This window comes from Lacerta agilis, chromosome 8 (assembly GCF_009819535.1).
Source record: "Lacerta agilis isolate rLacAgi1 chromosome 8, rLacAgi1.pri, whole genome shotgun sequence".
In the NCBI taxonomy this organism is placed as follows: Eukaryota; Metazoa; Chordata; class Lepidosauria; order Squamata; family Lacertidae; genus Lacerta; species Lacerta agilis.
In genome coordinates, this window is record NC_046319.1 from 60,899,019 (window position 1) to 60,922,234 (window position 23,216).

Sequence of the window (23,216 nt, forward strand, 5' to 3'; positions counted from 1 at the left end):
AGGACTGTTATATCTTCAAATGGTCTCTCTTTAACTGGAACAGTCTCTGAATTCTGGCGCCTGCCCCTGATAATGCATTGTCTCCATTTTGTCCTTTTGCTGGATGCATGTATGAGAGCCAGTATGGTGTAGTAGTGGTTAGAGTGGAGTTGCACTATGACCTGGGAGTGAAGCTCACTCAGCAGTGAAGCTCACTGGGTTATCTTGGGCCAGTCATTTTTCTTTCAGTCTGGCCTAGCTTACAGGGTTGTTGTGAGGATGAGATGAGGAGAGGGAGAACAGTTTGTGCCACTTTGAGCTCCTTGGAGGAGGTTGTTTGGGGTTTTTAACTCCGGTATCCCAGGTCCTAGTCCAGCACTCTAACCAGTGCACACACACACACACTCTCTCTCTCTCTTTAAGAGGGGATCTAAGGGGATATTTTAAAAATCCATTGGATCAGCATGTGGTGAGCAGAACAGTAAATAGTCATTTTATCTCCAGTATAATTGCATCCAAAAACACATCATTTTCTGGAATGTGTACCTCCCTCTGAGAAGTGTGCATGGCATTACTTGGAACCTAATGCCCTACGTAACTGGGGGAAGGTCAGTGTTTGAAGATAAGATGCCCTAGTCAGTGTGATCTTTCTTGATCCTGGCATACCATCGAGTGGAACGCACATGATTGATGACTGCACAATCTTTCTGGCTGTCATAGCTAAAAGCCAGATCCCTCAGGGCAACTTTCCTCTAATGTACACACATGCAGATGCACGCTTGTGCACATTTAAGGTGCCATGCGTGCACAGCTTGATGAGACTTGCCTTGAGTTTTGGATAGCAGATGAAAAGACAGAGCTGTCGTCTGTAGTACAGCTTTCCTCAACCTGGTGCCCTCTAGATTGTATTTTGAACTACAGTTGTGCTGGATTGGGCTGATGGATGTTATATACCAAAACATCTGGAGGCCACCAGATTTTGGAAGGCTGTTTTAGTCTCTCTCACACCAACCCCCCCCCCCCCCGAAATGCATCCATGGTGTTCTTATTTTTCTGTGTGTGTGTTTTTAATGCTGCAGGGAATATGGTCAGTGGTATGCCATGTGGAAAATATATCCATCCCTTGTTGACCCTGAGAAGGAAGCTGAGCCAAACCTAGGATCTAGCAGCCATTACCCACCATTCTCATGGCTCCTCCAGATACTCTGCTTAGCATTCAGCTTGATTTGCTTGCACAAAACTTGCATGGTAGTTGGAATATGCCCAGCCTTTATTGAGCGTTCTGATTTGTTTACAGGGCAGTTATCTGACAATGAACATTCATCCTGATTTGCTTGCAGGGTTGTCTACATATCTTCCTGTTGATCATTTGTTCATCCCACACATTTTGGTGCATTTCCCCATCACTTTCCTAACTGCAGAAAGTCCTTTGGGGCCAAGCACTTTAATTGTGCAAACCTAAGTTTCTGGTATAGGCCTGCAAGATAAAGACCGCCTGGAGGCACCCAGAGTTAGGAGTGTGGATGAAGCAACTGGTAGGGGTAGGCATTGGAGGGAATTAACATGCAATCTGTACTACACCTGCGCAGGTGAGCTTGTTTCCCTGGTCACTGGCACACTCAGAGAGACTCCTTGCTGTTTTTGAATGAACAATTGGTTCCAGGCTGTTGCTATCTTTGGGTGGGTTTCAGTCGCATACTGGGGAATTCAAGCTATGCAGTTATTGTTGATTGAGAGGTCTTGTGCAACAAACCTGCTTCTCCAAAAAGATCAGGCTTTTCATGATAAGCAAAGTGATGAGTAAATGCAGAGGAAAGTGTGGGATCACACTTGCTTTGATGCAGCAGCATTTAACCTCCCTCCCCATAATCAAATCAGAATGGATTCTCATTGAATAAACAACCTCATCTAATCTCCCTGCAAACAAATCAGGATGAATGCTCAGGTGAACAGGTGATCTGGAAGGACCCTAGTTCTTACCTGTTTCTGGGATAGTTTGAAGAGTCTAGCTTGGTTTTCTTTGCATTTGTACTTGCAGGACTACACTGTGTCTGAGAGGGAGGACCGGATTTTACTGATTGTAAGTACTGTGGGTGGAATGCACTATGAGATGAGGCCTGATGTGGAATATTGCTTTAAATTCTTGGGCTCACTGGCAGAGGAAGAGGAGTGTGGGGGGAGCGCACCGCCGATGGTAGCGTGATCCCAGTGGGGTGCCATCACTGCTGCCCCCCCACCCACCCACACCGGTACTGCGATCCTAGTGGGGTGCCATCGCGGCTGCCCCCCCACCCACACTGGGTGCCATGTCCCCAGGATGCGCACCAGCCCCGTCCCTGCCTGCTCTCCACCACCCCACACCACCCCACTGCTGGCGCCGGAGCATGAAGCTCCACCACTGCTTCGGCTGACAGCTTTTTTGGGGAGGGGGGTCAGGTCCCTTTAATTGGACATTGTCAAATACACAAGCCCCCTCAGATGGCCAAGTATGTTTTACTGGCATGAGAAATGTGTCCGCCGCCTCTGTCCTGGACTTGTGCACACCAGGGAAGTACAGCAGAAAATGTTCCAAAACAGCATATTTCCCATTTTTTAAGTTCATTAGGGATGATGAAAGCATGCCAACTCCAAATAAATATAACATTAGGCAAGCTTGACAGTTTCAAAGTTTTGCTTTTGTTTACTAAATACAGATAAAACAGCTAAACTAGATCGTTCTGTAGAACTGGAGTACAGTAGTTGATATGATGCCTTCTAGATGTTGTTGGACTACAACTCCCATCATCCATGACCATCAGCCATGCTAGCTGATGGAAGTTGGAGTCCAGCAACAACTAGAGCGCATCACATTGTGGAAGCCTGAAACAACCTATTGATTTATTAAAAACTATGAATAGTATGGAGAGAGTGAACTGGGAGCAATTATTTTTCTTTCAAAATTGAACAGTTGGCGTAATCTAGGTAAATAGCATAGTCTTACGATGGAGTAAGCTGCATCAAAACCATATTTATCCCATTTGGGAAATAGCAGGAGACCGGTCCGCATTATGCTTCCTGGCCCAGGTCACATCCACACCATACATTTAAAGCATGTTGATTCTCACTAAGAACCCTGGGAAATGCAGTTTGTTAAGTTTCCTGGAATTGTAGCTCAGTGAGTTCCCAGGATTCCTTGGGGGAAGCCATGACCATGAAAGTGCTGTAAATGTGCTATAAATTTATGGTGTGCATGTAACCTCCCAATTAGCAAATGCATTTTTAAAAAATCAGAGGGTAGGGGAAGATCTAGGAGGATCTTGTGCCTCCAATTGCATTTGTTCTTACTTCTGTCAGAGAGGTAAGGAAGAGAGCTTCTTCTAAAAGAATGAGTTTCCCCCTCTTTGCGCCCTGCAGGGCAGACACATCTCAGGAATCTGTGAGCACATCTTGAATTACAGTCCAGCTGAACTCCTGCATCGAACTGCCATCTTGGAGACAGTGGAACTTGTGGCAGCTGGTCCAGAGGACAGTCTGGTGAGCCTGGCAGGCCCTTTTCTTTTCTTTTCTTTTCTTTTCTTTTCTTTTCTTTTCTTTTCTTTTCTTTTCTTTTCCAAGGCCGTCGCAGGCAAAAGAGCTGAGTGCAAAGGCCCCCCCCCCAGTTATAAAGTGCATATCCAGCACTTATAAAGGTGGTTGTGATATTTGACTGCTCCAACGTGAAATAAGAAACAGGAGCAGGAAATCAATAATAAATAACAATCACAATAACTAGCACTTACGTACCTACTGGAGGAGGTAGGAAAGTCCCACAAAGCAACATGATGCAGCTAAACAGCATTTTGCGCTGCTCAGCTTTATCCATACTGACTGGCAGCGCCTCTTGAGGGTGTCAGGCAGGGAATCTTTTCCAGCCCTACCTGGAGATGCCAGGAATTGAACTCAGAACCTTTTGCATGCAAGGCAGGTGCTCTGGCCCTCAGCTGCATGGCCTTCCCTGTTTATGTACGTCTGTCAAAGCTGGGTTGGCAAAGTAAAATGTCAGTTCCCGCTCCTGCAACCTGGAAGCCCCCAGAATAATTGTACTTTATTGAAAGAATGTTGACCTTCATCACAGGCAGGATGAATGAACTCTTCTCCCTCCTCCCTTTAAGTTGTCTTAAACAGAGTCAGGCAGGGATGTTGTTGGGTACTTAAAAGCAGTGAGCCCATGACATAAAATTGCTTCTGGGCAAATTAAGACAGCTGGAGTTTCACTGTTACTGTGCTCTAAGCACACCTAGCCACCCTGTAAACAACGGGTGTTTTTAAACAAAACAAAACCAAGATTATAGAGAGGAAAGGACAGGAGATCTGGGTTCCATCGCAAAACCCCCAGGGTTCATGCCCTCCCCCCCCCAAGACAGGCTTCTAGTCAGTTAAGCCCACCATTGTCTATTCTGCAAACTGATCCTGTTAACCAGAGATACTGGAGATTTCACCTGCAAACTTCTGCATGCAAAAGCAGGTGCTCTGCTGCTGAATTACAACTCTTATTCTGCTGATATAGCAAGATGCCTTATACTGAGTCAGGCTGCTACGGTCCTGTCCAGAAGCTGGGAAATCAGGGTTCAAATCGCTACTCAGCCATGAAGCTCATTGGGTGACCTTGGGCCAGTTACTGTCTTTTAACCTAGCGTACTTCAGGGGTTGCTGTATGGATGAAAATGGGGAGAGGGAAAACCATGTATGCCACCTCAAACTCTATGGAGGAAAGGTGGGATATCGGATTAATATGTGAATATTTATGGGTCTCCAAAGACTCAGATACTATACAGGTCTTTCCCAGCCCAGCCTAGCATTGCTGGGAACTTTTGTGTGCATAGTTAGTGCTCTTTTACTGAGCTAAGATCTCTTCTGCCATCGTCTCAGACCAAGACCTTGTTTCAGTAACCATGTCTACTACACCTTTTCCTCTTCAGGGCATTGAGATTAAGTCCTCGCCCACCTGTCTCCATTTCATATCGGGAACTGCCCCAGAGGTGAGTCAGAAAGAAGATACAGGGGGTTATGTGTGTCTTAGGGGCATTCCCAGACTGTCACTATATTTGAGAGGGATTGGGTTTCGTGCTGGCAAATTGAAGATGCACAATTATAGTTGACTGTGGGAGGTCTTGCGCAACAAACTTGCTTCCCTGAAACCTCAGACTTTTCACGCTAAGGAAAATGCACTGGAAAGTCTGGGATAAACACTTGCTTTGGTGCAACGTCATCTGTCCTCCCTGTGAGTCAAGTGGCATAAATGCTCATTATATAGCCAGCATCACCTCATCTCCCCGCAACAAATCTGGATGAATGCTTAAGCAGGTCTCTTGGAAACGCACTCTGGGTTTTCCCGTAGGGAGGAAGGGAGCATTGACTTAGGTCCTAAAATAGTGCCCTGCCCTGCCCCACCACAGTGACTTCAGGTCTCTGAAATGAGCCTGTGTGGGAAAACTAGCAACTCATCTAGAGGTGGGGGAGCTCATATTTCTTCCTCAGATCGTGCCAGGCAGAACGTGGCTTAGCCCACCTGCTTTGCTTTCTCCCCCCACCCCCACCCCAACTGTGTCATCCGAAGCTTGGCCAAAACCTTAGCGCGTGTGTGTATGTGCGCACACGCTGTTCAGCCCAGCTAGTTTCTTCATTCCTTTGCCTCCTTGCTGAGCAGGAATTACCCCAAAGGTCAGAGCTTGAAGTTAATACTTAATCCCCTCTGCAGCAACTCCCCAGCCCTCCCCCAATCTCAACTTTCACTGTCCAAGAAAGCTGCTTACTTGGATTTGTCGAAGAGTGAGAGTGTCCAAGTTGCCTCCTTCTCCCTTCCAGCAAAGGAGATCTTGACCTTGTTTGTTTGTTTGTTGCACGTGTTGCTCCCTTCCAGTCCCCGGCTGAGCACTGCAGCAGCGGCATCCTTCCAGGGGACGAGATAGTGCAAGTCAACAACCAGGTGGTGGTAAGTGTGGGCCTGTTCCTCATTTGGCTCCGTGGCTGACCACTTGGGCAGGACTAACTAGGATGCTAAGTTGGCTACTGCGGTGGGCTGCAGCCAAATTCGATGGGTCTTCATTAATGGCAGGCTCAGAATTTCCTCCTGCGATGCTGCTGCTTGACTGCTTTGTCTTGTTTTGATGTGGGTTTGGTAGTAGTGATAGAAAGTCGTGGAGGCAGAGCATAGCCGTAGTGGCTAGTAGCTGTTGATGCCTTTATCCCCCATGAATTTCTCTAATCCTCTTTCAAAGCCATCCAGCCATTTGTGGAGGGCAAGATAGGCTATCTGTGCTTCGCCTCCTCCTTAAAAACGGCAATAGGTAAATTTGCAGCTAGCAACTGGTGAGTGCAGCAGCTCAGGCCTGTAGCCAGAAATATTGTGTTGGTGAGGGAGCCTAAGGGTACATAGAAAATTATTTACTTGTGTGACACGTCAGTAACAATTTTTAAAATAAACCTTAAGTGCCTAGTGCTTGCCAAAATCAACCAATAATCTTCTGGCATCTTAAGACTAATCCATTTTAATGTGGCACAAGCTTTAAGGGGCTAGAGTTCCCTTCATCATGCATATGAAGTGTAACCCTCAGTTGCAGATGCATGGATGCAGAGTGGGTAGTGTTGCACATGGAGTGAGCAGAGGAGAGAAGGACCTGAAATGCATGCAGTACAGATAGTGGAATTTCGGTTTGATCTAGAATGTGTGCAAGATAAGCAGGGTGCTCCTCTACTACAGCCCCGAGAGGTGATAAAACAATCAACTTGGCAATGCTGAGTTAACTAACGCTTGAATGGGAAAGGAAACTATTATCTCTATTGAGACCCAAATGAGTAGATCAAACTTCAGGAATTGCAATTCTTCCATTTCCTGCTGGAGAATGGAATTCCATTAAGATCACTGACAGAGTATGCTGGCACAACTGATTTTATTTAATTTTTTTTACTGATTTATGAATATTGCCAGTTCTGTCAGTGCTTTTATCCCAGGGCTTTTTGCATAGGGCCAGCCTTATCATTAGACATTGTGAGGCAGCCACCTGAGGCAATGGATATGGGGTGGGGAGTGATGCTGATGTTGTTGGAGTAGGATTGGCCCATGATGTTTTGCTGCTGAAGTTTAACAGTGTGTGGTTTAACAATCAAGCCCTCTCCCCAGGGAACTCTGGGAATTGTAGCTTTGTGGAGGGAGCAGAGGCCTGCTAACAACTCAGCACCCTTAGTGAGGATTCTTTGAGGGAAGTCATGACTGTTTAAAGTGGTATGATATCGCTTTAAATGTCTAGTGCAGATGAGGCATATGACTAAGCTAGCCTGCTGCTGTTCCGTCACCAGTGTTAAAATAAAATGTGCCCAAGCCTTGAATTTTGCAGCCCTCATTTAGCTTAACTTATTTGACGATTGTTGTTTCTATTTACAGTATTTGTAAACTGCCTTTCTACATCAGCTCACCAAATAATAGTGTAGATAGATAGATAAATACAAAAATATTTCAAATAAAATAATGTCGAAAAATGTGGAATTTAACGAAAAGCACGTTGAAGCTAAAAAATATCATTAAAGGCAAGACAATCTGTCAACCATGTAGGTGGGCTGGACGCGGATGAATCTGGTGAAAAAGCTCCTTGAGACGTCAAGTCAGGTGACTTTGGTGCTGAAGAAAATACCACTCGTTTCCCCAGGGACTCCCAGTTCCCCTGAGTCTTCTCCTCTACAGCAGAAGGTAAACAAGGCCTAGAACAGCCCAAAGGCCACATTTCCCTGTGGGTACTGCTCTGGGGAGCTGGTTCCCAGTGGTGGGTGAGGCCAGAGGCAAACATGGGCGAAGCAAAGGACGGGACTCTTACATTGTACAGTAGGCAGCATTCAATCTACAGGAAAGTCAAAGGTTTTTGCACCCCCATATACCTCCATCTTGCACCCAGGCATGCAGGAGGCATTATCCTTATTCAGAGATATATTCCAGCCTAGAACAAGCACATGGGGACCTCCTGAGATCTCTGTGAAGCTGCCCCATGTAGTAAACCACCGAACGTCAGCTAGCAGCTTCTCAGGTCCTGGACTGACTCCACCTCCATGTTTGGCATAGGAGCCTCCTGGAAAGGAGGTTATGTACTCTCTCCTTCCATTGAGTTTTTAAGCAGAAGATGGGGGGGGCACTTGTCATATATGATTTAGTTGAGTTACCTGCATTGCAAGGGGTTGGACTAGATGACCCTCAGGGTCCCTTCCAACTCTACCATTCTGTGATTCTATGTAAGGGGTGTTTATCTGATTACTCCCTGTATAAGTCCTGATGAGAGCTTCTAGAGCAAGACCTGCTGCTGCTTATCATCATTATCATAATTGTTGTTATTTATTTCGCTCCCTTAAACCTAAGGTCTTAAACCTAAGGGACTTTCCCACAGGAATTGAAGGAGGCAGTGGTGCGTCCGCTCTTAAAGAAAACATCCTTAGATCCTTTAGATCTATCCAATTACCGCCCAGTTTCGAATCTTCCGTACCTGGGTAAGGTAATTGAGAGAGCGGTTGCTGAACAGCTTAGCGGATTTCTGGATGAAACATTGGCTCTGGATCCGTTTCAGTCCGGCTTCCGCCCTGGTTATGGGACCGAGACAGCTTTGGTGGCGCTAACAGATGATCTTCGTAGACAGCTGGATCGAGGCGGTTCGGGCTTGCTGATTCTTTTAGATTTGTCAGCAGCCTTCGATATGGTCGACCACGATCTTTTAGACCACCGCCTTGCCGACGTGGGGATTCAGGGCACAGTCCGACAATGGCTGCGCTCCTTTATCTCAGGTCGGGGACAGAGAGTGGTGCTAGGGAGGGAATTGTCGCCGCGACACTCCTTGGTGTGTGGAGTTCCGCAGGGCACAATCCTTTCCCCGATGCTTTTTAATATCTTTATGCGCCCTCTTGCCCAGATTGTCCGGAGTTTCGGGCTGGGCTGTCATCAATATGCTGATGACACCCAGCTTTTTCTGTTGATGGACGGCCGCCCTGACTCGGTCCCAGACACACTGGCCAGGTGCTTGGAGGCTGTGGCTGCATGGATGCGTGGGAGCCGGTTGAAGTTAAACCCTTCGAAGACAGAGGTCCTCTGGCTGGGTCGGGACGACATGGGGTTGGGAGGCCAACTCCCATCTCTTGCGGGGGCCCAACTAGTGCCAGCGCCTTCCGTCAAGAGTTTGGGCGTAACCTTTGATGCCTCTCTTTCTATGGAGGCACAGGTTGCAATCACAGCAAAGGTGGCATTTTTCCATCTCCGCCGTATTAAGCAGTTGGCCCCCTACCTCTCTCGCCCTGATCTGGCCACAGTGATCCATGCGACGGTCACCTCCAGACTTGACTATTGTAACTCGCTCTACGCGGGGCTGCCCCTAAAGCTGACCCAGAAACTCCAGCGGGTGCAGAATGCCGCGGCGAGGCTCCTTACCGGGTCTTTGCCGCGGGACCACATTCATCCAGTGCTTTACCAGCTGCACTGGCTCCCGGTGGAGTACAGGATCAGGTTTAAGGTGCTGGTTTTGACCTTTAAAGCCCTATGCGGTTTGGGACCCTCGTATTTAAGGGACCGCCTCTCCTGGTATGTCCCATGTAGGACCTTAAGGTCCTCAAGTGATAATCTTTTGGAGGTCCCGAGCAACAAAGACGTTAGGTTGGCCTCAACTAGGGCCAGGGCCTTCTCAATATTGGCCCCGACTTGGTGGAACAGCCTATCACGGGAGACCAGGGCCCTGCGGGATTTGGCATCTTTCCGCAGGGCCTGCAAGACGGAGCTGTTCCACCTGGCCTTTGGGTTGGTTTCTGTTTAATATTTATGCTTCATCTTTTATTGGTGGGTTATTTTGAAATTGAGACCTGCAGTTTTAATTGAATTTTAAATTTGTATTTTAATCTGTTATTTTAAATTGATCGTTTTTATGTTTTTTGTTGTGATTTTAATTGATGTTAGCCGCCCTGAGCCCGGTTCTCTGGCTGGGAAGGGCGGGGTATAAATAAAATTATTATTATTATTATAAGGTCCCAGGGCGGGTAACAATATTAGAAACGGTTCAAAACAACTTAAAATCACAGAAAGAAGGTGGGTCCTAAAAATATGCACCTCAGGTGTCAAAGGCCAGGTAAGCCAGGTAAAGAGGTGTGTCTTCGGCATTGGATGAAGCGGAGCTGGGGTGGTCCTCCTTAGACCGTATCTTTGCAGCTATGGGTTGCTTACTCTGAAGTGAGCAAAAAGGACATTCAGGTGCTTCAGAGTCTCTTAGTAATCTCACATTTCCAAATAAATCTGTGACTAATATTTGCTCATCCTTCCTTGTCCCCTGGAGTGTCATTTCCGAGCCAATGGAAAGGTGAAAGCATCATCTCAACAATATACAGAAGGCACAGTGTAGACTGTCCCCTTGACTGTAACAGATAGGTGACTCTTGTCTGTTCGCTCCATAGGTGCTGGGAGGTTTGTTCGATGTTGTGGAAACCCTGAGCTTGCAGAGTGATGAGTCTGCGACCAGTTTCGCTTCTTCGACTTCCAGGTTAGGAATCCAGCGTTTCTGGGGATTTTATGCTTTTGGACCCACTACTGTGCTATGTAGATATTTGCATACTCACTCTCAGTATGGCAGTCATGCTGGGAGGAATGTTTCGAAGTGGGGACAGCTAGGAAGAGATGTATTGCCATGGATTTGGGGTTGATTTGGGCAAGACTATCCTCCTAGAATGAAAATGACTTCCAGCATCAGGTTTAAGAAGCCCATAGCTCTGAGAGAGAATCTGCTTTGAGTTCAAAAGACTCCAGGTTCAATCCTTGGCATCTCCAGGTAGGGCTGGGAGGGACATCGGCCTGAAAGTTTGGAGAGCTACTTCCAGTCAAAACTGAGCTAGATTGGCTTCTGGTTTGACTCTGTATGGGGCAGCTTCCTGTGTTACGCAAACTTCTGTGTGCCTACAAAATACTTGAGTTTGAGAATTTCTAAGCTCAATCCAGTAACCTTTTGTCAGTGCTGGGTGCACTCAAGCTTCCAAATACTAAAAAAAATACAGGACGTTTATCATACAGTTTATAAGAGGAGTGGGCTAGCTTCAGTTTGGTATGGTCTACTTGCTCTTTCAGAGGACAGCGGTTCGGCGGTTCAAATCCCTGCGACGGGATGAGCTCCCGTTGCTTGGTACCAGCTCCCAGCATGTCAAAGTGCAAGTAGATAAATAGGTACAACTCCGGTGGGAAGGTAAACAGCGTTTCTGTGCGCTGCTCTGGTTCGCCAGAAGTGGCTTAGTCATGCTGGTCACATGACCCAGAAGCTGTACGCCGGCTCCCTCGGCCAATAAAGCGAGATGAGCGTCACAACCCCAGAGTCGCCCGCGACTGGACCTAATGGTCAGGGGTCCCTTTACCTTTACTTATTCTTTCTGGTTTTTTACTTGAAACTGTGACCCATATTTCTCTCTCTCTCTCTCTCTCTGTGTGTGTGTGTGTGTGTGTGTGTGAGAGAGAGAGAGAGAGAGAGAGAGAGAAGTTGACAAAGAAAAAGCACATAAGCAGGGTTTCAAAAACAAACTAAGGTATTCATGAAGTGACCCTAATCTGTGTTGAGTGACAAGGCTGACGTTGGCATCCTGGGACACCTGCCTGGGGATGATCATTTTGGCAGGGTCCACCACTGCACTGACACCTGTCTTGAGTGTCCCTTTTTCACAGTTTCCAAGCACTAGATAGCTTGGAGCTGCCATTTAAAATTTCCCTCCAGACATAGAATCAAGGGAGGACAAGGGTCATCTAGTCCAGCCCCCTGCAACGCAGGAATATCTTCGCCCAACATGGGGCTCGAACCCATGGCCCTGAGATCAAGAGGCTCATGCATACCGAATCAAATTTCTCCTCCTCCATCCCTGCTCTTGAGTACCAGCTGCTGGGGATCCACAGTGGAAGAGTGCTATCGCCTTCATGTTCTTCCTGTGGGCTTCAAATAGATGAGGTGTGCATTTGGTCTTATGATAGCAGAGGAGGAGATGATGTCAGCCGTGGTCCCAGCTCAGGCTCTCTGAAAGCATCTTGCCCTTGACTACTGGAGCTGGGAGTGCTGAGCCAGACAGGTCAGTGGTCTCAGTGTAAGACAGCTTTCCAGGGTATGAAAAGAAGATAGATTGTAATCCAAAGGCCACCTTTGGAAAAAAAATTAAAAATAAATGTTGACATGTGGACTGTGGGACTGGTCCGTCAAGGATTGCTTTCCCTATCACAGAAAGTGATATATTTTTTGGGGGGGGGAGGCAGCATGTTTGCTGTACGAATAATCTTTAAATGCTCATTTCGAATTTGCTAGTACAGTATGTGATCAAATGCCGCCCCAAAATAGCAACACTCCAGAAGTGCCCTAAGTTGGTAGGTCATCACTGCATCCCGTGGGAACAAATTCTGTATAAATATACATTGTGTGAGGATGCCCTTCATTTTCTCTGTCCTGAATCTCCCAACTTCTTCAGCTTCACTGGATTACCCCCCCCCAAGGTTGTGTGGACTTGACTTAGAAGCTGTAAGAAAATCTGCAACTCAGTGAGTTCTGATGATATCACACTGTGCTCATACTTTCAGTGGGAACGAAACTGCAAAGGGTCATGCTGGAACTTGCCCAGAGAGGGGGCATTCTCTGGTTCAACGCGCAGATGGAGTATCTCTTGAATAAATTAGTGACCTTTCCCCCTTCCTGTTGTGCAAACCAAGGTCTGACCAAGTTTAAACTTCCCAAGAATAAAATATTTTCCATCCTCTTGGCCTCTCGCTTAGTAGAAACTAGGGGCAGAGGTACTTAGAAAATCCCTTTGTGATCTCATGCTGCTGGGAGAGCTATCTTAAGAGCTGTTGCATGGAAGATGGAGCAAGCTTGTTTTCTCCTGCCCTAGAGGGTAGGACTCGAACCAATGGCTTCAAGTTACAAGAAAGGAGATTCTGACTAAACGACATAAAGAGCTTTCTGACAGTAAGAGCTGTTTGACAGTGGAACAGACTCCCTCAGAAGGTGGTGGACTCTCCTTCCTTGCAGGTTTTTAAGCAGAGGTTGGATGGCCATCTCTCATGGATGCTTTAGCTGAGATTTTGCATTGCACGAGGTTGGGCTAGATGACCCTTGGGGGTCCCTTCATAGTTCTATGATTCTATCTCAGGCATAACCAGTGCTTTTTTTAAAAAAATATTAGGGGCACTCTCATTTTGACTCAATAAAATCACCAGTTTATAGTTTAAATAGGGGAAAATAAATGCAGTAAAAGGACAAAAGGACAAAGACTCACAAAATGTTTAAGGGTATGCGTACCCCTGTGTCCCCCCTCCCCAGAAAAAAGCACTGGGTATAACCATTCTGGTTTGAATTTTACTAGAACCTTGAGTGAATTAAGGATTGTAATGCTTCAGAGCGAGCACACACACTGCTCAAGAATTTCTTTTCAGGACCAGAACTAATCTTAGTTTTCACCCATGAATCTACTCCTGGTTCCCCCACCCTCAAATGTTCTTCCTTTCAGTAACCTAATTTGGAAGAAAAAGGCTTTTGCTGTAGTTGCTGTTTTAAGCAAATGGTTGTAAAACAAAACAAAACAAAACAAAACAGTTACTGATCTACTGCAAATTGCCTTGGAATCTAGTGATTCTGCCTGTCCTAGATTTCTGGTGGTTAGGGAGAATAGCTGTGTGTGTTTGTGATGGAGAGCCAAGATCTCTCAAGGTGTGGTGTTAATGGAAGAAGGGCAAGGGGGAAGGCAGGGGCAAACATCCACCTCTATAGCTGTCTGGGTCCCAGCATGTTTTGCTGCCTAATCAGCATTTGTTGGACTCCTTCTTGTGGCTGAAGTGCCAGACAACTGGGATCTGAGGATCTGGTAAACAGTGCAGAGCTGCTATGAAAGATAGAGCTCCAAGTTTTTTTCTTTTCTTTTCTTTCCTCCTTTAAAAGCATGACTGCTGAGGTGGATGGGAGACCGGATTTTCTTCTAGGTCTTCCTGCTGATGAAGAGGAGCAGGAAGCAACCAATTCATGGCATCCGGACGGCTCTCTAGAAGAACCTTCTGGGACAGGTAGGGATTTGGACGTTGGCTTGCCGGTGGTGGAGAGCTGCACGTTGCCGTGGCTTCTTGGACTCCTTTAAATTTAATTACAGTCATACCTCATGTTGCGAATGCTGCGGGTTGTGTGTCTTCGGGTTGCTCTCTGCGCCGAACCCAGAAGTTCCGGAAAGGGTTACTTCTGGGTTTTGGCACTCACGCATGCGCAGACACAGCGCTGCGGGTTGCGAACGCGCCTCCCGCACGGATCGCGTTCGCAACCCGAGCATACACTGTATTTTGTGTGTTTGTTACATTTTAGTTTAAACCCACCTTTCCTCCATGGAGCTCAGAGCTGTGTCCTTTTTATTATTTCCCCACAACTCCCCTGTTATTCCCACAACAATCCTGTGAGGGAGCTTAGGGTAAAAGAGAATGTAGGTTGAAATGATGCCATTCCCTCTGCCTCACATGTGCAGGAAGAGCAGAGGCCATTTCCCCAGCTGGTCACACCTTTCCGCTGGGGTGTGAAGAGCCTCTGGCATGGGGAGACTGTGGCATAGCAACTGATGCTGGACTCCATCTCCCATCAGTCACAGCCAGCCTAGCCCAGCGGTCAGGGATGATGGAAGGTAAGAAGATGCCTTACATGGAACAAGAGCATAGCATTGTCTCACTGACTGGCTGTGACTCTCTGGGACTTCAGACAGGGGACGTTTGCTGTCCTACTGGATAATCTAGGTCAGTGTTTCCCATACTCTGGTCTCCAGCTGTTTTTGGACTACAATTCCCGTCATGCCTGACTATTGGTCTTGCTAGCTAGGGATGATGGGAGTTGTAGTCCAAAAACAGCTGGAGACCCAAGCTTGGGAAACGCTGATCTAGGTACTCAACAAGGAACTTCCTGCATGCAGAGCAGCTGTTCTGCCACTGGGCTGCAGTCCTCTCACCATTTCATCATTTTTAACAAAGCTTTTTATCACCTTGTGCTGACTCATCACCTGTGGCCTTCTCTAGAGAATAGAGGCCTCAGTTAGGCGTGCTTTGCTTACATCCAGGCTAGATTACTGTCGTGCACACTGCTCACAATGAAGATGGTCTGGAAATGACAACTGGTGCAGAATGTGGCAGCTAGAATGCTTGTTGGAGTTAGGCATTCAGACCACATTACACCAATTCTGTTCCCGTTTAAATTGCCTATTTGTTTCCAGGCCTAATTTAAGGCTCTGGTGTTAACCTGATTCCAAACCATTTAGAGCAATCTTCACTCTAAAGAGTGGGTGGGGTATAAATAATAAATTATTGTTGTTGCTGTTATTGTTATTATTATTGTTATTATTTATTAACTCAAATCCACCCCAGCCAGCACTCGGGGAGTGCCAGCTTGACGAAGGCTGATTTGAGGCTCTGGAGGTTGGCTTACAGCTGTACACTAACCTGCCCAAACTTTGAGATCAGCATCTGAGGCTGTATATATTATTTATACTATATAGTGATTAATTTCAAATAAGCAGTTTACAAAGAACACAAGATATACATTGAATTGTCAATAAAAATAAAAGTTAAAGACAATGGTTTTTTCCAGGGGGGGGGGGAGATCAAAATATGAGTAAGATCAGTGGTTAAAAATAAACATTATGAACTAAAATTATAGATTAAAATACAGGTCACCTTTACATGTCAGGGTAAACTTGACTGAACAAATGTTTTTAGCAGGCACTGAAAGGAACAAAATGCCTGCTTAATGTAAATGGGTAGGGAATTCCAGTGTGTAGTAACTACTACACTGAAAGATTTGGTGTTTTTCAAGTGCGGAATGAACATCATGTGGCAATTGTACAAGTTCCATGGGTCAAAGTGTTCATGTGGCCACACATAGGGTAAGGTGATCTTCCAAGTAAGCTGGTTCCAAGCTGTTAAGGACTTCATATACTAATAGTAACAACTTGTCCCGGTAACAAATTGCCAGTCAAGTGTCTGAATTAACATGTTACACATGCAGACAGGATCTCACTCCTCTCAGTCAGTAGTCATGCTGCAGCATTCTATACTAACACCAGGCTCAAGTGCAGCCCCACATAGATCGGGGTTGTTTTCATAGTTTAGAACTTCAGAATATTGTTTGCTGCTATGCTGTTATGGTACTGATGTATTTAAAACTGTTGCAAACTGACTTGTTGAGGACAAGTGAGCAGAAAGGTGGGTTTTTAAATATCTAATGAACAAATAAATCATTCTGGTGTAAAATCTTTTTCCAGACTGATTAATTGATGAGTTTTGGTTTGGGTTTTTGACTTGTTCTTCCAGGTGCATTTGCTGAACCTGTGCTGGAAGGTGAGAGCATTGTCAGGGTCGATCCTGAAGGATCCAGATCCCCTGATGCTGCTTCCCCTGCCAGACCCAGTACCTTGGAACTTGAATCGGAAGACTCCACAACCCCTGAGAATGGGTTTGTCAGAGGAATCAGAGGGCTGGGATCTGCAGATTCTTCCAAAGAGGTGAGAGCTGCATTGTGTTTTGCTTATTTCTAGGTTTTATTTAGACCAGTGTTTTTCAACCTTTTTTGGGCAAAGGCACACTTGTTTCATGAAAAAAATCACGAGGCACACCACCATTAGAAAATGTTAAAAAAATTAACTCTGTGCCTATATTGACTATATATAAAGTAATTTTTCAATTTTTCCCACGGCACACCAGGCAACATCTCGCGGCACACTAGTGTGCTGCGGAACAGTGGTTGAAAAACACTGATTTAGACCCTTTGGCTTCAGGTCTCAAAAGGCCTCCCTGAATGGCTGATGCAATAGGAAAAAAAATGTAAACTTAATTCAGAAGGAGCAATCCCAGCATTGTCTCCAGACTGTCAGCATTTTGCAGGAGCGATTCAGTCACATACTGTAAATTTGGGTTTCCGCAATTAAAGTGGATTAAGGCACCCTATTGCTCTGGTGCAACAAATTCACTTTACAAGCGAAACAGGTTTTTGTGGCTAGAAAAGTGACAGGGAACTACATAAAAAGTGTGGGATAGATGGTTGGTCGTTGGGAAGTCTAAGGGCATGTTCAGTTTACCGCATCCAGTGCATTCCCACTGCTAGTTTTTAAAGCTACATAGACATGTTAGCCACAATCCAATCCTGTGATTTCTTAACAAATGGTGCTATTTGGTGAGTCGCGCCTCCCCCTTCGAATCAGTCTTAAACAAATTGTAAAACTCTGAGTTTGTGTTTCTACTGAATTGTAGTGTGATTTCCCCACACTCACTTTTTATTGTGATGTGGGGTGGCTGGCACCATCAACAGGAACACTCAGCCATTCTTGCAGATCCTGATAAATGGCTTTTCTCCCTCTCTAATCCTTTCAGGGCAGCGTTGAATATCGACGAAAGCAAAAAGGTGAGTACCGGTAACATCAATTCATCCTTCAATATTACAAGCATTTTAGCCTATGCTAAAGCTGTGTAACATGTCCATAAATATATCCTGGTTAGAAGGAGAAGGAGAACAGTTCTTTTTTGTATGCCACTATTTACCAGACAAGGGAGGGGGGAACTTTTATGTCCCCCACGGGCCAAGTTTGACAGGTGGGGGGGTCAGTCTCTTGGCATGATACCCGGTGACCCACGTGGTTGATCAGCTGATTGCCAGAGTTGATTGCTGAAAGTCCATAACAAGAGCGGAACACAACTAGAGGTACCACTGTATACATTTCAGTAATACCTAGGTATATATGTATTTTGTTTTTCTAGCTTGATCAAAATTATTTATTATTTCATAACAGGTAGATAGTTAAAAGCTTAGGCCAGGGATCCCCAAACTAAGGCCCAGGGGCCGGATGCGGCCCAATCACTTTCTAAATGTGGCCCGCAGACGGTCCGAGAATCAGCATGTTTTTACATGAGTAGAATGTGTCCTTTTATTTAAAATGCATTACTGGGTTATTAGTGGGGCCTGCCTGGTGTTTTTACATGAGTAGAATGTGTGCTTTTATTTAAAATGCATTTCTGGGTTATTTGTGGGGCCTGCCTGGTGTTTTTACATGAGTAGAATGTGTGCTTTTATTTAAAATGCATCTCTGGGTTATTTGTGGGGCCTGCCTGGTGTTTTTACATGAGTAGAATGTGTCCTTTTATTTAAAATGCATTTCTGGGTTATTTTTGGGGCCTGCCTGGTGTTTTTACATGAGTAGAATGTGTCCTTTTATTTAAAATGCATTTCTGGGTTATTTGTGGGGCCTGCCTGGTGTTTTTACATGAGTAGAATGTGTGCTTTTATTTAAAATGCATCTCTGGGTTATTTGTGGGGCATAGGAATTCATTCATATATTTTTTTTCAAAATATAGTCCGGCCCTCCACAAGGTCTGAGGGACAGTGGACCAGCCCCTTGCTGAAAAAGTTTGCTGATCCCTGGCTTAGGCGGCTTCAGCGGCGGGGGTCTAGTGCCCCCCAAATTCGGTGCCCGGGTGCCCCCGCACCCCTTGCACCCCCGGGTAAAGACGGCCCTGCACACGACTTTCTCCAGAGAATCATGCTGGAAACTGTAGTTCTGTGGGAGTTGAACTACAGTTTCCAGGGTCGTTTAGGGGAAGCCTTGGATATTCAAGTGGTATTAATGTGCTTTAAACCTATGGTGACCAAAGCTGCATCCCTAGAAGGATGGGTTGCTTTTGGCCCTTCTATAAATGCCTCCCTAAATCAGTGAAAGTAAAAAAAAAAAATGCTTGTGGTGGAAAAATCGCAAACTGTATACTATAAGCCTGATTTTTTTTAGTGAATTGCGTTGTGCATCCTGTGCTTCCTTTTTGTCATAATAACCCCCCTCCCCACTTTGCTTGTGTTGAGGAATGGCAACCCGACTGAGTCGCCGCCGAATCTCCTGCCAGGATCTGGGGCAGGTGGACTGCGATGGCTGGCTCCTTAAGAAGAAAGACCACGGGGGCTTCATGGCCCAGAAATGGAAGCGGTTCTGGTTCGTGCTGAAGGGTCAAGCCCTCTACTGGTACAGCAACCCCAACGTGAGTGCATCCTAGGTTGCAACGTATTTCAGAGAGTCATGGATCACTAAAGGGTAGCCCCTGGTTGTTGTTGTTGTTGTTGTTGTTGTTGTTGTTGTTGCAACAGAGCACCTGTCCACATTCAAGCATTATTTAGCTGTTAATCTACCCCCCATATGAATTAGAATGGAATAGTCCACACGTATTTGAACTTGTATATGAGGAACAACTTCTGTCTTTTTTGTTCATATCAGTAGATGTTTGCTTTTGTGTTTTCCCCCCCTGCCTTCTAATTTGTTGACTCCTTTATTCCAATTAAGTGTTCATGTGGCACGTACACTCCCCCCCCCCGACCGACTAGGAAGTGCGCAAAAGCACACAGTCGAGCAACTGTAAATTCCCAACACACACCTCTGTGGTTTTTTGGTTTTGTGCAAATCTGAGGGCTCCAAAGAAAAAATACAAAATTTCCTTCTTATTTATTTAACACTTTTTAATACTGCCTTTCTGCCAAGGCACCCAAAATGGCTTACAGTGTTAAAATACTTAAAGCAAATGAACACTGTAAAACATAAAATTGGTCAGGGGAGGGAGCAGTCTGACTCTGGAGCTGGTCCCAATGTTGTCTTTGCCTGCCTCCCTCTCTTTCTTACAGAGCAGAGAGTGTCCTATATACAACATTCAAGATACAATGTATTACGACACTCTGATTCTACAGAGATGGGCAACTATGCTATGGGATATTAGGGGGGGGGGGAATGCAAAGGAGAGTAGCAGGAAGTGACAACTGATCTACCAAGCACCAAAACAAATTGTCTGCAATCCTGAGTGGAGCAGTTTGACGCACCTCTCTCCTCCCCCCCCCCCACATCCCAACTTATCAAATTATCTCCAGGGCAGTTCACAACATAAAATTACATTATAACAAACACAAAATGATTCGTTCTCTGCTAATGCTAGTTGCATGCAGGTTGCAACTGGTCAGTTTCAGTGCAAGTTGAAGACCATGCCCATGGGAGCTGGCTGCATCTCTGTGATCATGGATGATGGGAGCTGTGGTCCCGCAACATCTGGAGGTCTGCAAGCTCCCCTTATTTGGTTTATAGCTTGCCCATGGAAGGTTAGGAGCAGCCTGCAGTTCCTACAGCTTTCCCTTGCTTTCTGTTGGTAACTGTAGTAGAAACCTGTTCAGCATTCCAGGGCTGCTGCTTTATACCTGTATATGAGTAGCAGCAAGTGGAGCCAATCAGGGTGTGAAGTGCTGCTCTTTTTTAATTGGTGCTTTCCCTTCTCTTACCCCAGGATGAGAAGGCTGTGGGTTTCATCAATGTGTCGGCGTACAGGCTGGAAAGCAAAAAGGAACAGAAGAAGAAATAGTGAGTATGCGCAATGAGCCTGATGGGTGGCTCTGGAGAGATCTTGAACATTGAACAAACAGGGGAAGCTGACTTCTACAGGGTCAGGCTGCTGATCCATCTAACGCAGTATTGTCTATACCACCCTGGGCTCCGTAGAGGGACCTGCACATCATAAATCCAATAATTCACTGACTGGCAGCAGCCCTCCGGGGTTTCAGGCGGGAAATCTTTTCCTGCCCTTCTTGGAGATGCTGGGGATTGAACCTGGGACCTTCTGCATGCAAGGCAGATGCTCTTATCGCTGAGCTACAGCCCTGCCTATTAATGAAAGGGAAATGCATCCATTAAGTAGGGAGAAAGAATGGCTAGGACCAATTACCCTCTGAGAATCACCTCAGCGTGGGGTTTCAACTAGCAACAGTGTAAGATGCTTGCTGCTTTTGTTTACTTTGCCTACTAATTGCTTCCTGTAAAACATCCTTGAAGAACAATTTAATAATAAAAACACCAGTGGTATATTGTGGAATGTGAAACAGGGACCTCAGGTGTCTGATCTGGTTGGGAGGAGGAGGAGGTTTGGATCCCAAGGAGGGCTGTCAGAGGAGAGTTCAGCTCTCCCATAACACAGAGTTCCCCAAGCCTGACATTGTCCCATAAGGAGCCACTTCCAGCACCTCCACCTGTCAGCAGGGAGGCCTCCCCTCCCAGGGTGGTGTTTGGGGAAAAGTCTGACATCAATCTGGCTCCAACTCCACTCCTGACTCCCAAGGATGTGGCAGTGTCAGCACCGGAGCAAACAAACCTCACAGATCCAGCCTATGTGGAAGAATAACATTTGTTTGCCCAATCCTGAGGCTCTAGGTGCAAACTGCATGAATTGAAGGGCCCACCCCACCCTTCAAAAGGAGGATGACAGGCACATGTCAAGTGTTGGATCAATGTCTTACGTACCCCTAGCCATGGCTTGTTCTACTCCACTGCGCTTCACCTGTTTGTAGCCTGAAGAGCTGTGTTGGAACGCTGTATTGGTTTGCACAATGAAGCTTTCAAAACGGACATAGTGAAGAGTCCAGTTCCAGGTCTAAGGAGAGGAGAGCCAGGATAAAGGGGAGGAATATGTAAAGTGAGGACCAAGCATGCTCAGTGGGCATGGAATGCTGACTGACTGATGCATGTGATGGTCGTCATGAGGGAAGGAAGAGGGAAAGGAATATCCTGGAAGAGAGCTTGGCTGAATGGCACCCTGAATGTGAGCATTCCATGCTGCAACACTCTGGTGCAGGTCCCACTAGTCCATCATATTGTCCGGTTGAGCAGTCATTTTATTCAAGTTCTTGGACCTTAATTCTATCATTCATATCATGTGCCTAGAGTAGAATTATCTATCTCTGCATATCCTGAGCAAAGAGGTGGGGAGAGTGAAGTTGCCTACTGCAACCATTTTCAAGCCTTGACACACAACTGTAACCATGCAGATTTGTAGTTGGGTATGGGTGGGTGGCACTGTGGGTTAAACCAGAGAGCCTAGGGCTTGCTGATCAGAGGGTCGGCAGTTCGAATCCCCGCAACGGGGTGAGCTCCCGTTGCTCGGTCCCAGCTCCTGCCCACCTAGCAGTTCGAAAGCACGTCAAAAGTGTGAGTAGATAAATAGGTACCACTCCGGCGGGAAGGTAAACGGTGTTTCCGTGCGCTGCTCTGGTTCGCCAGAAGCGGCTTTGTCATGCTGCCCACATGACCCGGAAGCTGTATGCCGGCTCCCTCGGCCAGTAACGCGAGATGAGCGCCGCAACCCCATAGTCGGACACGACGGGACCTAATGGTCAGGGGTCCCTTTACCTTTACCTTTATGGCTGTGCCTTGTAATTGCAAAGAACCAAGGGGAATTCCACCACAGCCACCTTTTCTCTTTTTCTGCAGTGTCTTCCAGCTTACCCATGAGAAATACAAGCCCTTTATCTTTGCAGCAGAGACCCTGGCTGACCTGAGCATGTAAGTAGCCAAATGGGAGTGGCCTGAGCAATCTCAGGTTCCACCCTAGAAACAACTTTGGGGACTGATGCATCCCATGCAAAGTCATCTCGAGTAGTGTTGCAATCCTTGACAGATGTTGCCTGATTTCCCTAAAGGCCTCACTGCAACCTTATTGTGGAGGGCCATAAACTGAGAAAGATGACCCTAGTCAAATTCCAGCCAGGGTTTGTACAGAAAAACAAAAACTGTGAAGAAATCTAGGGAGTATCTGTTATCAGCTGCTTCAAGCTGACAAATTCCTGAGTCTGTGGCTCTCCAGCAAATACCCAAATACACTTTGGGAATGAAGTCATAAAAGAAAGTTGAGAGGCAAAGCAGCGTTAATACTGCTAATAAAAAGATCATATTCAAGTAGATATTTGTTTTTAGTGGTTTCATATACCGCAGTGAGTAAAATTGTCTTGAGCATCTGGGTAAATCTCAAAACAGACTGTTTCTTTTCCCAGGTGGGTCAGCCGTTTGATAACTTCTATGATGAAATACACTCCAGTCCATAAATCTGTTCCACATAGGCAAGAAGGTGGGCTCTCAATACTCGATTCAAAATGTTTATGTCTCAACTTTGTAATTTACAAAAATCACTAAAATATATATCCTTGAAACAGCGGTATCAGATCTATTCCTGCATTGCAGGGGGTTGGACTAGATGACCCTTGGGGTACCTTCCAACTCCTATGATTCTATTATTCTACTAAGAGTGCCTAAAATGCATTAAATTAGGTGCCCGGCAAGCATCCCGGGATGTGAGAATTCCAGAGGCAGGAGAGTGCCCTTTCCACAGTTGCTATCCACTTCTGATAGAAAGGTTATCTGCAAAAGGGCTTCCACTTCACAAACAAAACCTA

General features: G+C 46.1%; 1 protein-coding gene across 2 annotated transcripts in view; it reads left to right on the plus strand.

Moving 5' to 3' along the window:
• CNKSR1 (connector enhancer of kinase suppressor of Ras 1) overlaps positions 1-23,216 on the plus strand; it is a 35,111-nt gene that overhangs the window by 8,277 nt on the left and 3,618 nt on the right. Inside the window, exons 5-17 of one of the 2 annotated variants that reach the window (XM_033157830.1) lie at positions 2,018-2,059; positions 3,373-3,492; positions 4,917-4,976; positions 5,858-5,929; positions 7,547-7,681; positions 10,405-10,490; positions 13,902-14,023; positions 16,298-16,488; positions 17,354-17,384; positions 18,831-19,003; positions 20,285-20,358; positions 22,258-22,329; positions 22,818-22,891. In XM_033157830.1, the coding sequence (XP_033013721.1) occupies positions 2,018-2,059; positions 3,373-3,492; positions 4,917-4,976; positions 5,858-5,929; positions 7,547-7,681; positions 10,405-10,490; positions 13,902-14,023; positions 16,298-16,488; positions 17,354-17,384; positions 18,831-19,003; positions 20,285-20,358; positions 22,258-22,329; positions 22,818-22,891 (1,252 nt within the window). The remainder of the gene's footprint in view (positions 1-2,017; positions 2,060-3,372; positions 3,493-4,916; positions 4,977-5,857; positions 5,930-7,546; positions 7,682-10,404; positions 10,491-13,901; positions 14,024-16,297; positions 16,489-17,353; positions 17,385-18,830; positions 19,004-20,284; positions 20,359-22,257; positions 22,330-22,817; positions 22,892-23,216) is intronic. The other variant, XM_033157831.1, reaches the window with a different exon arrangement.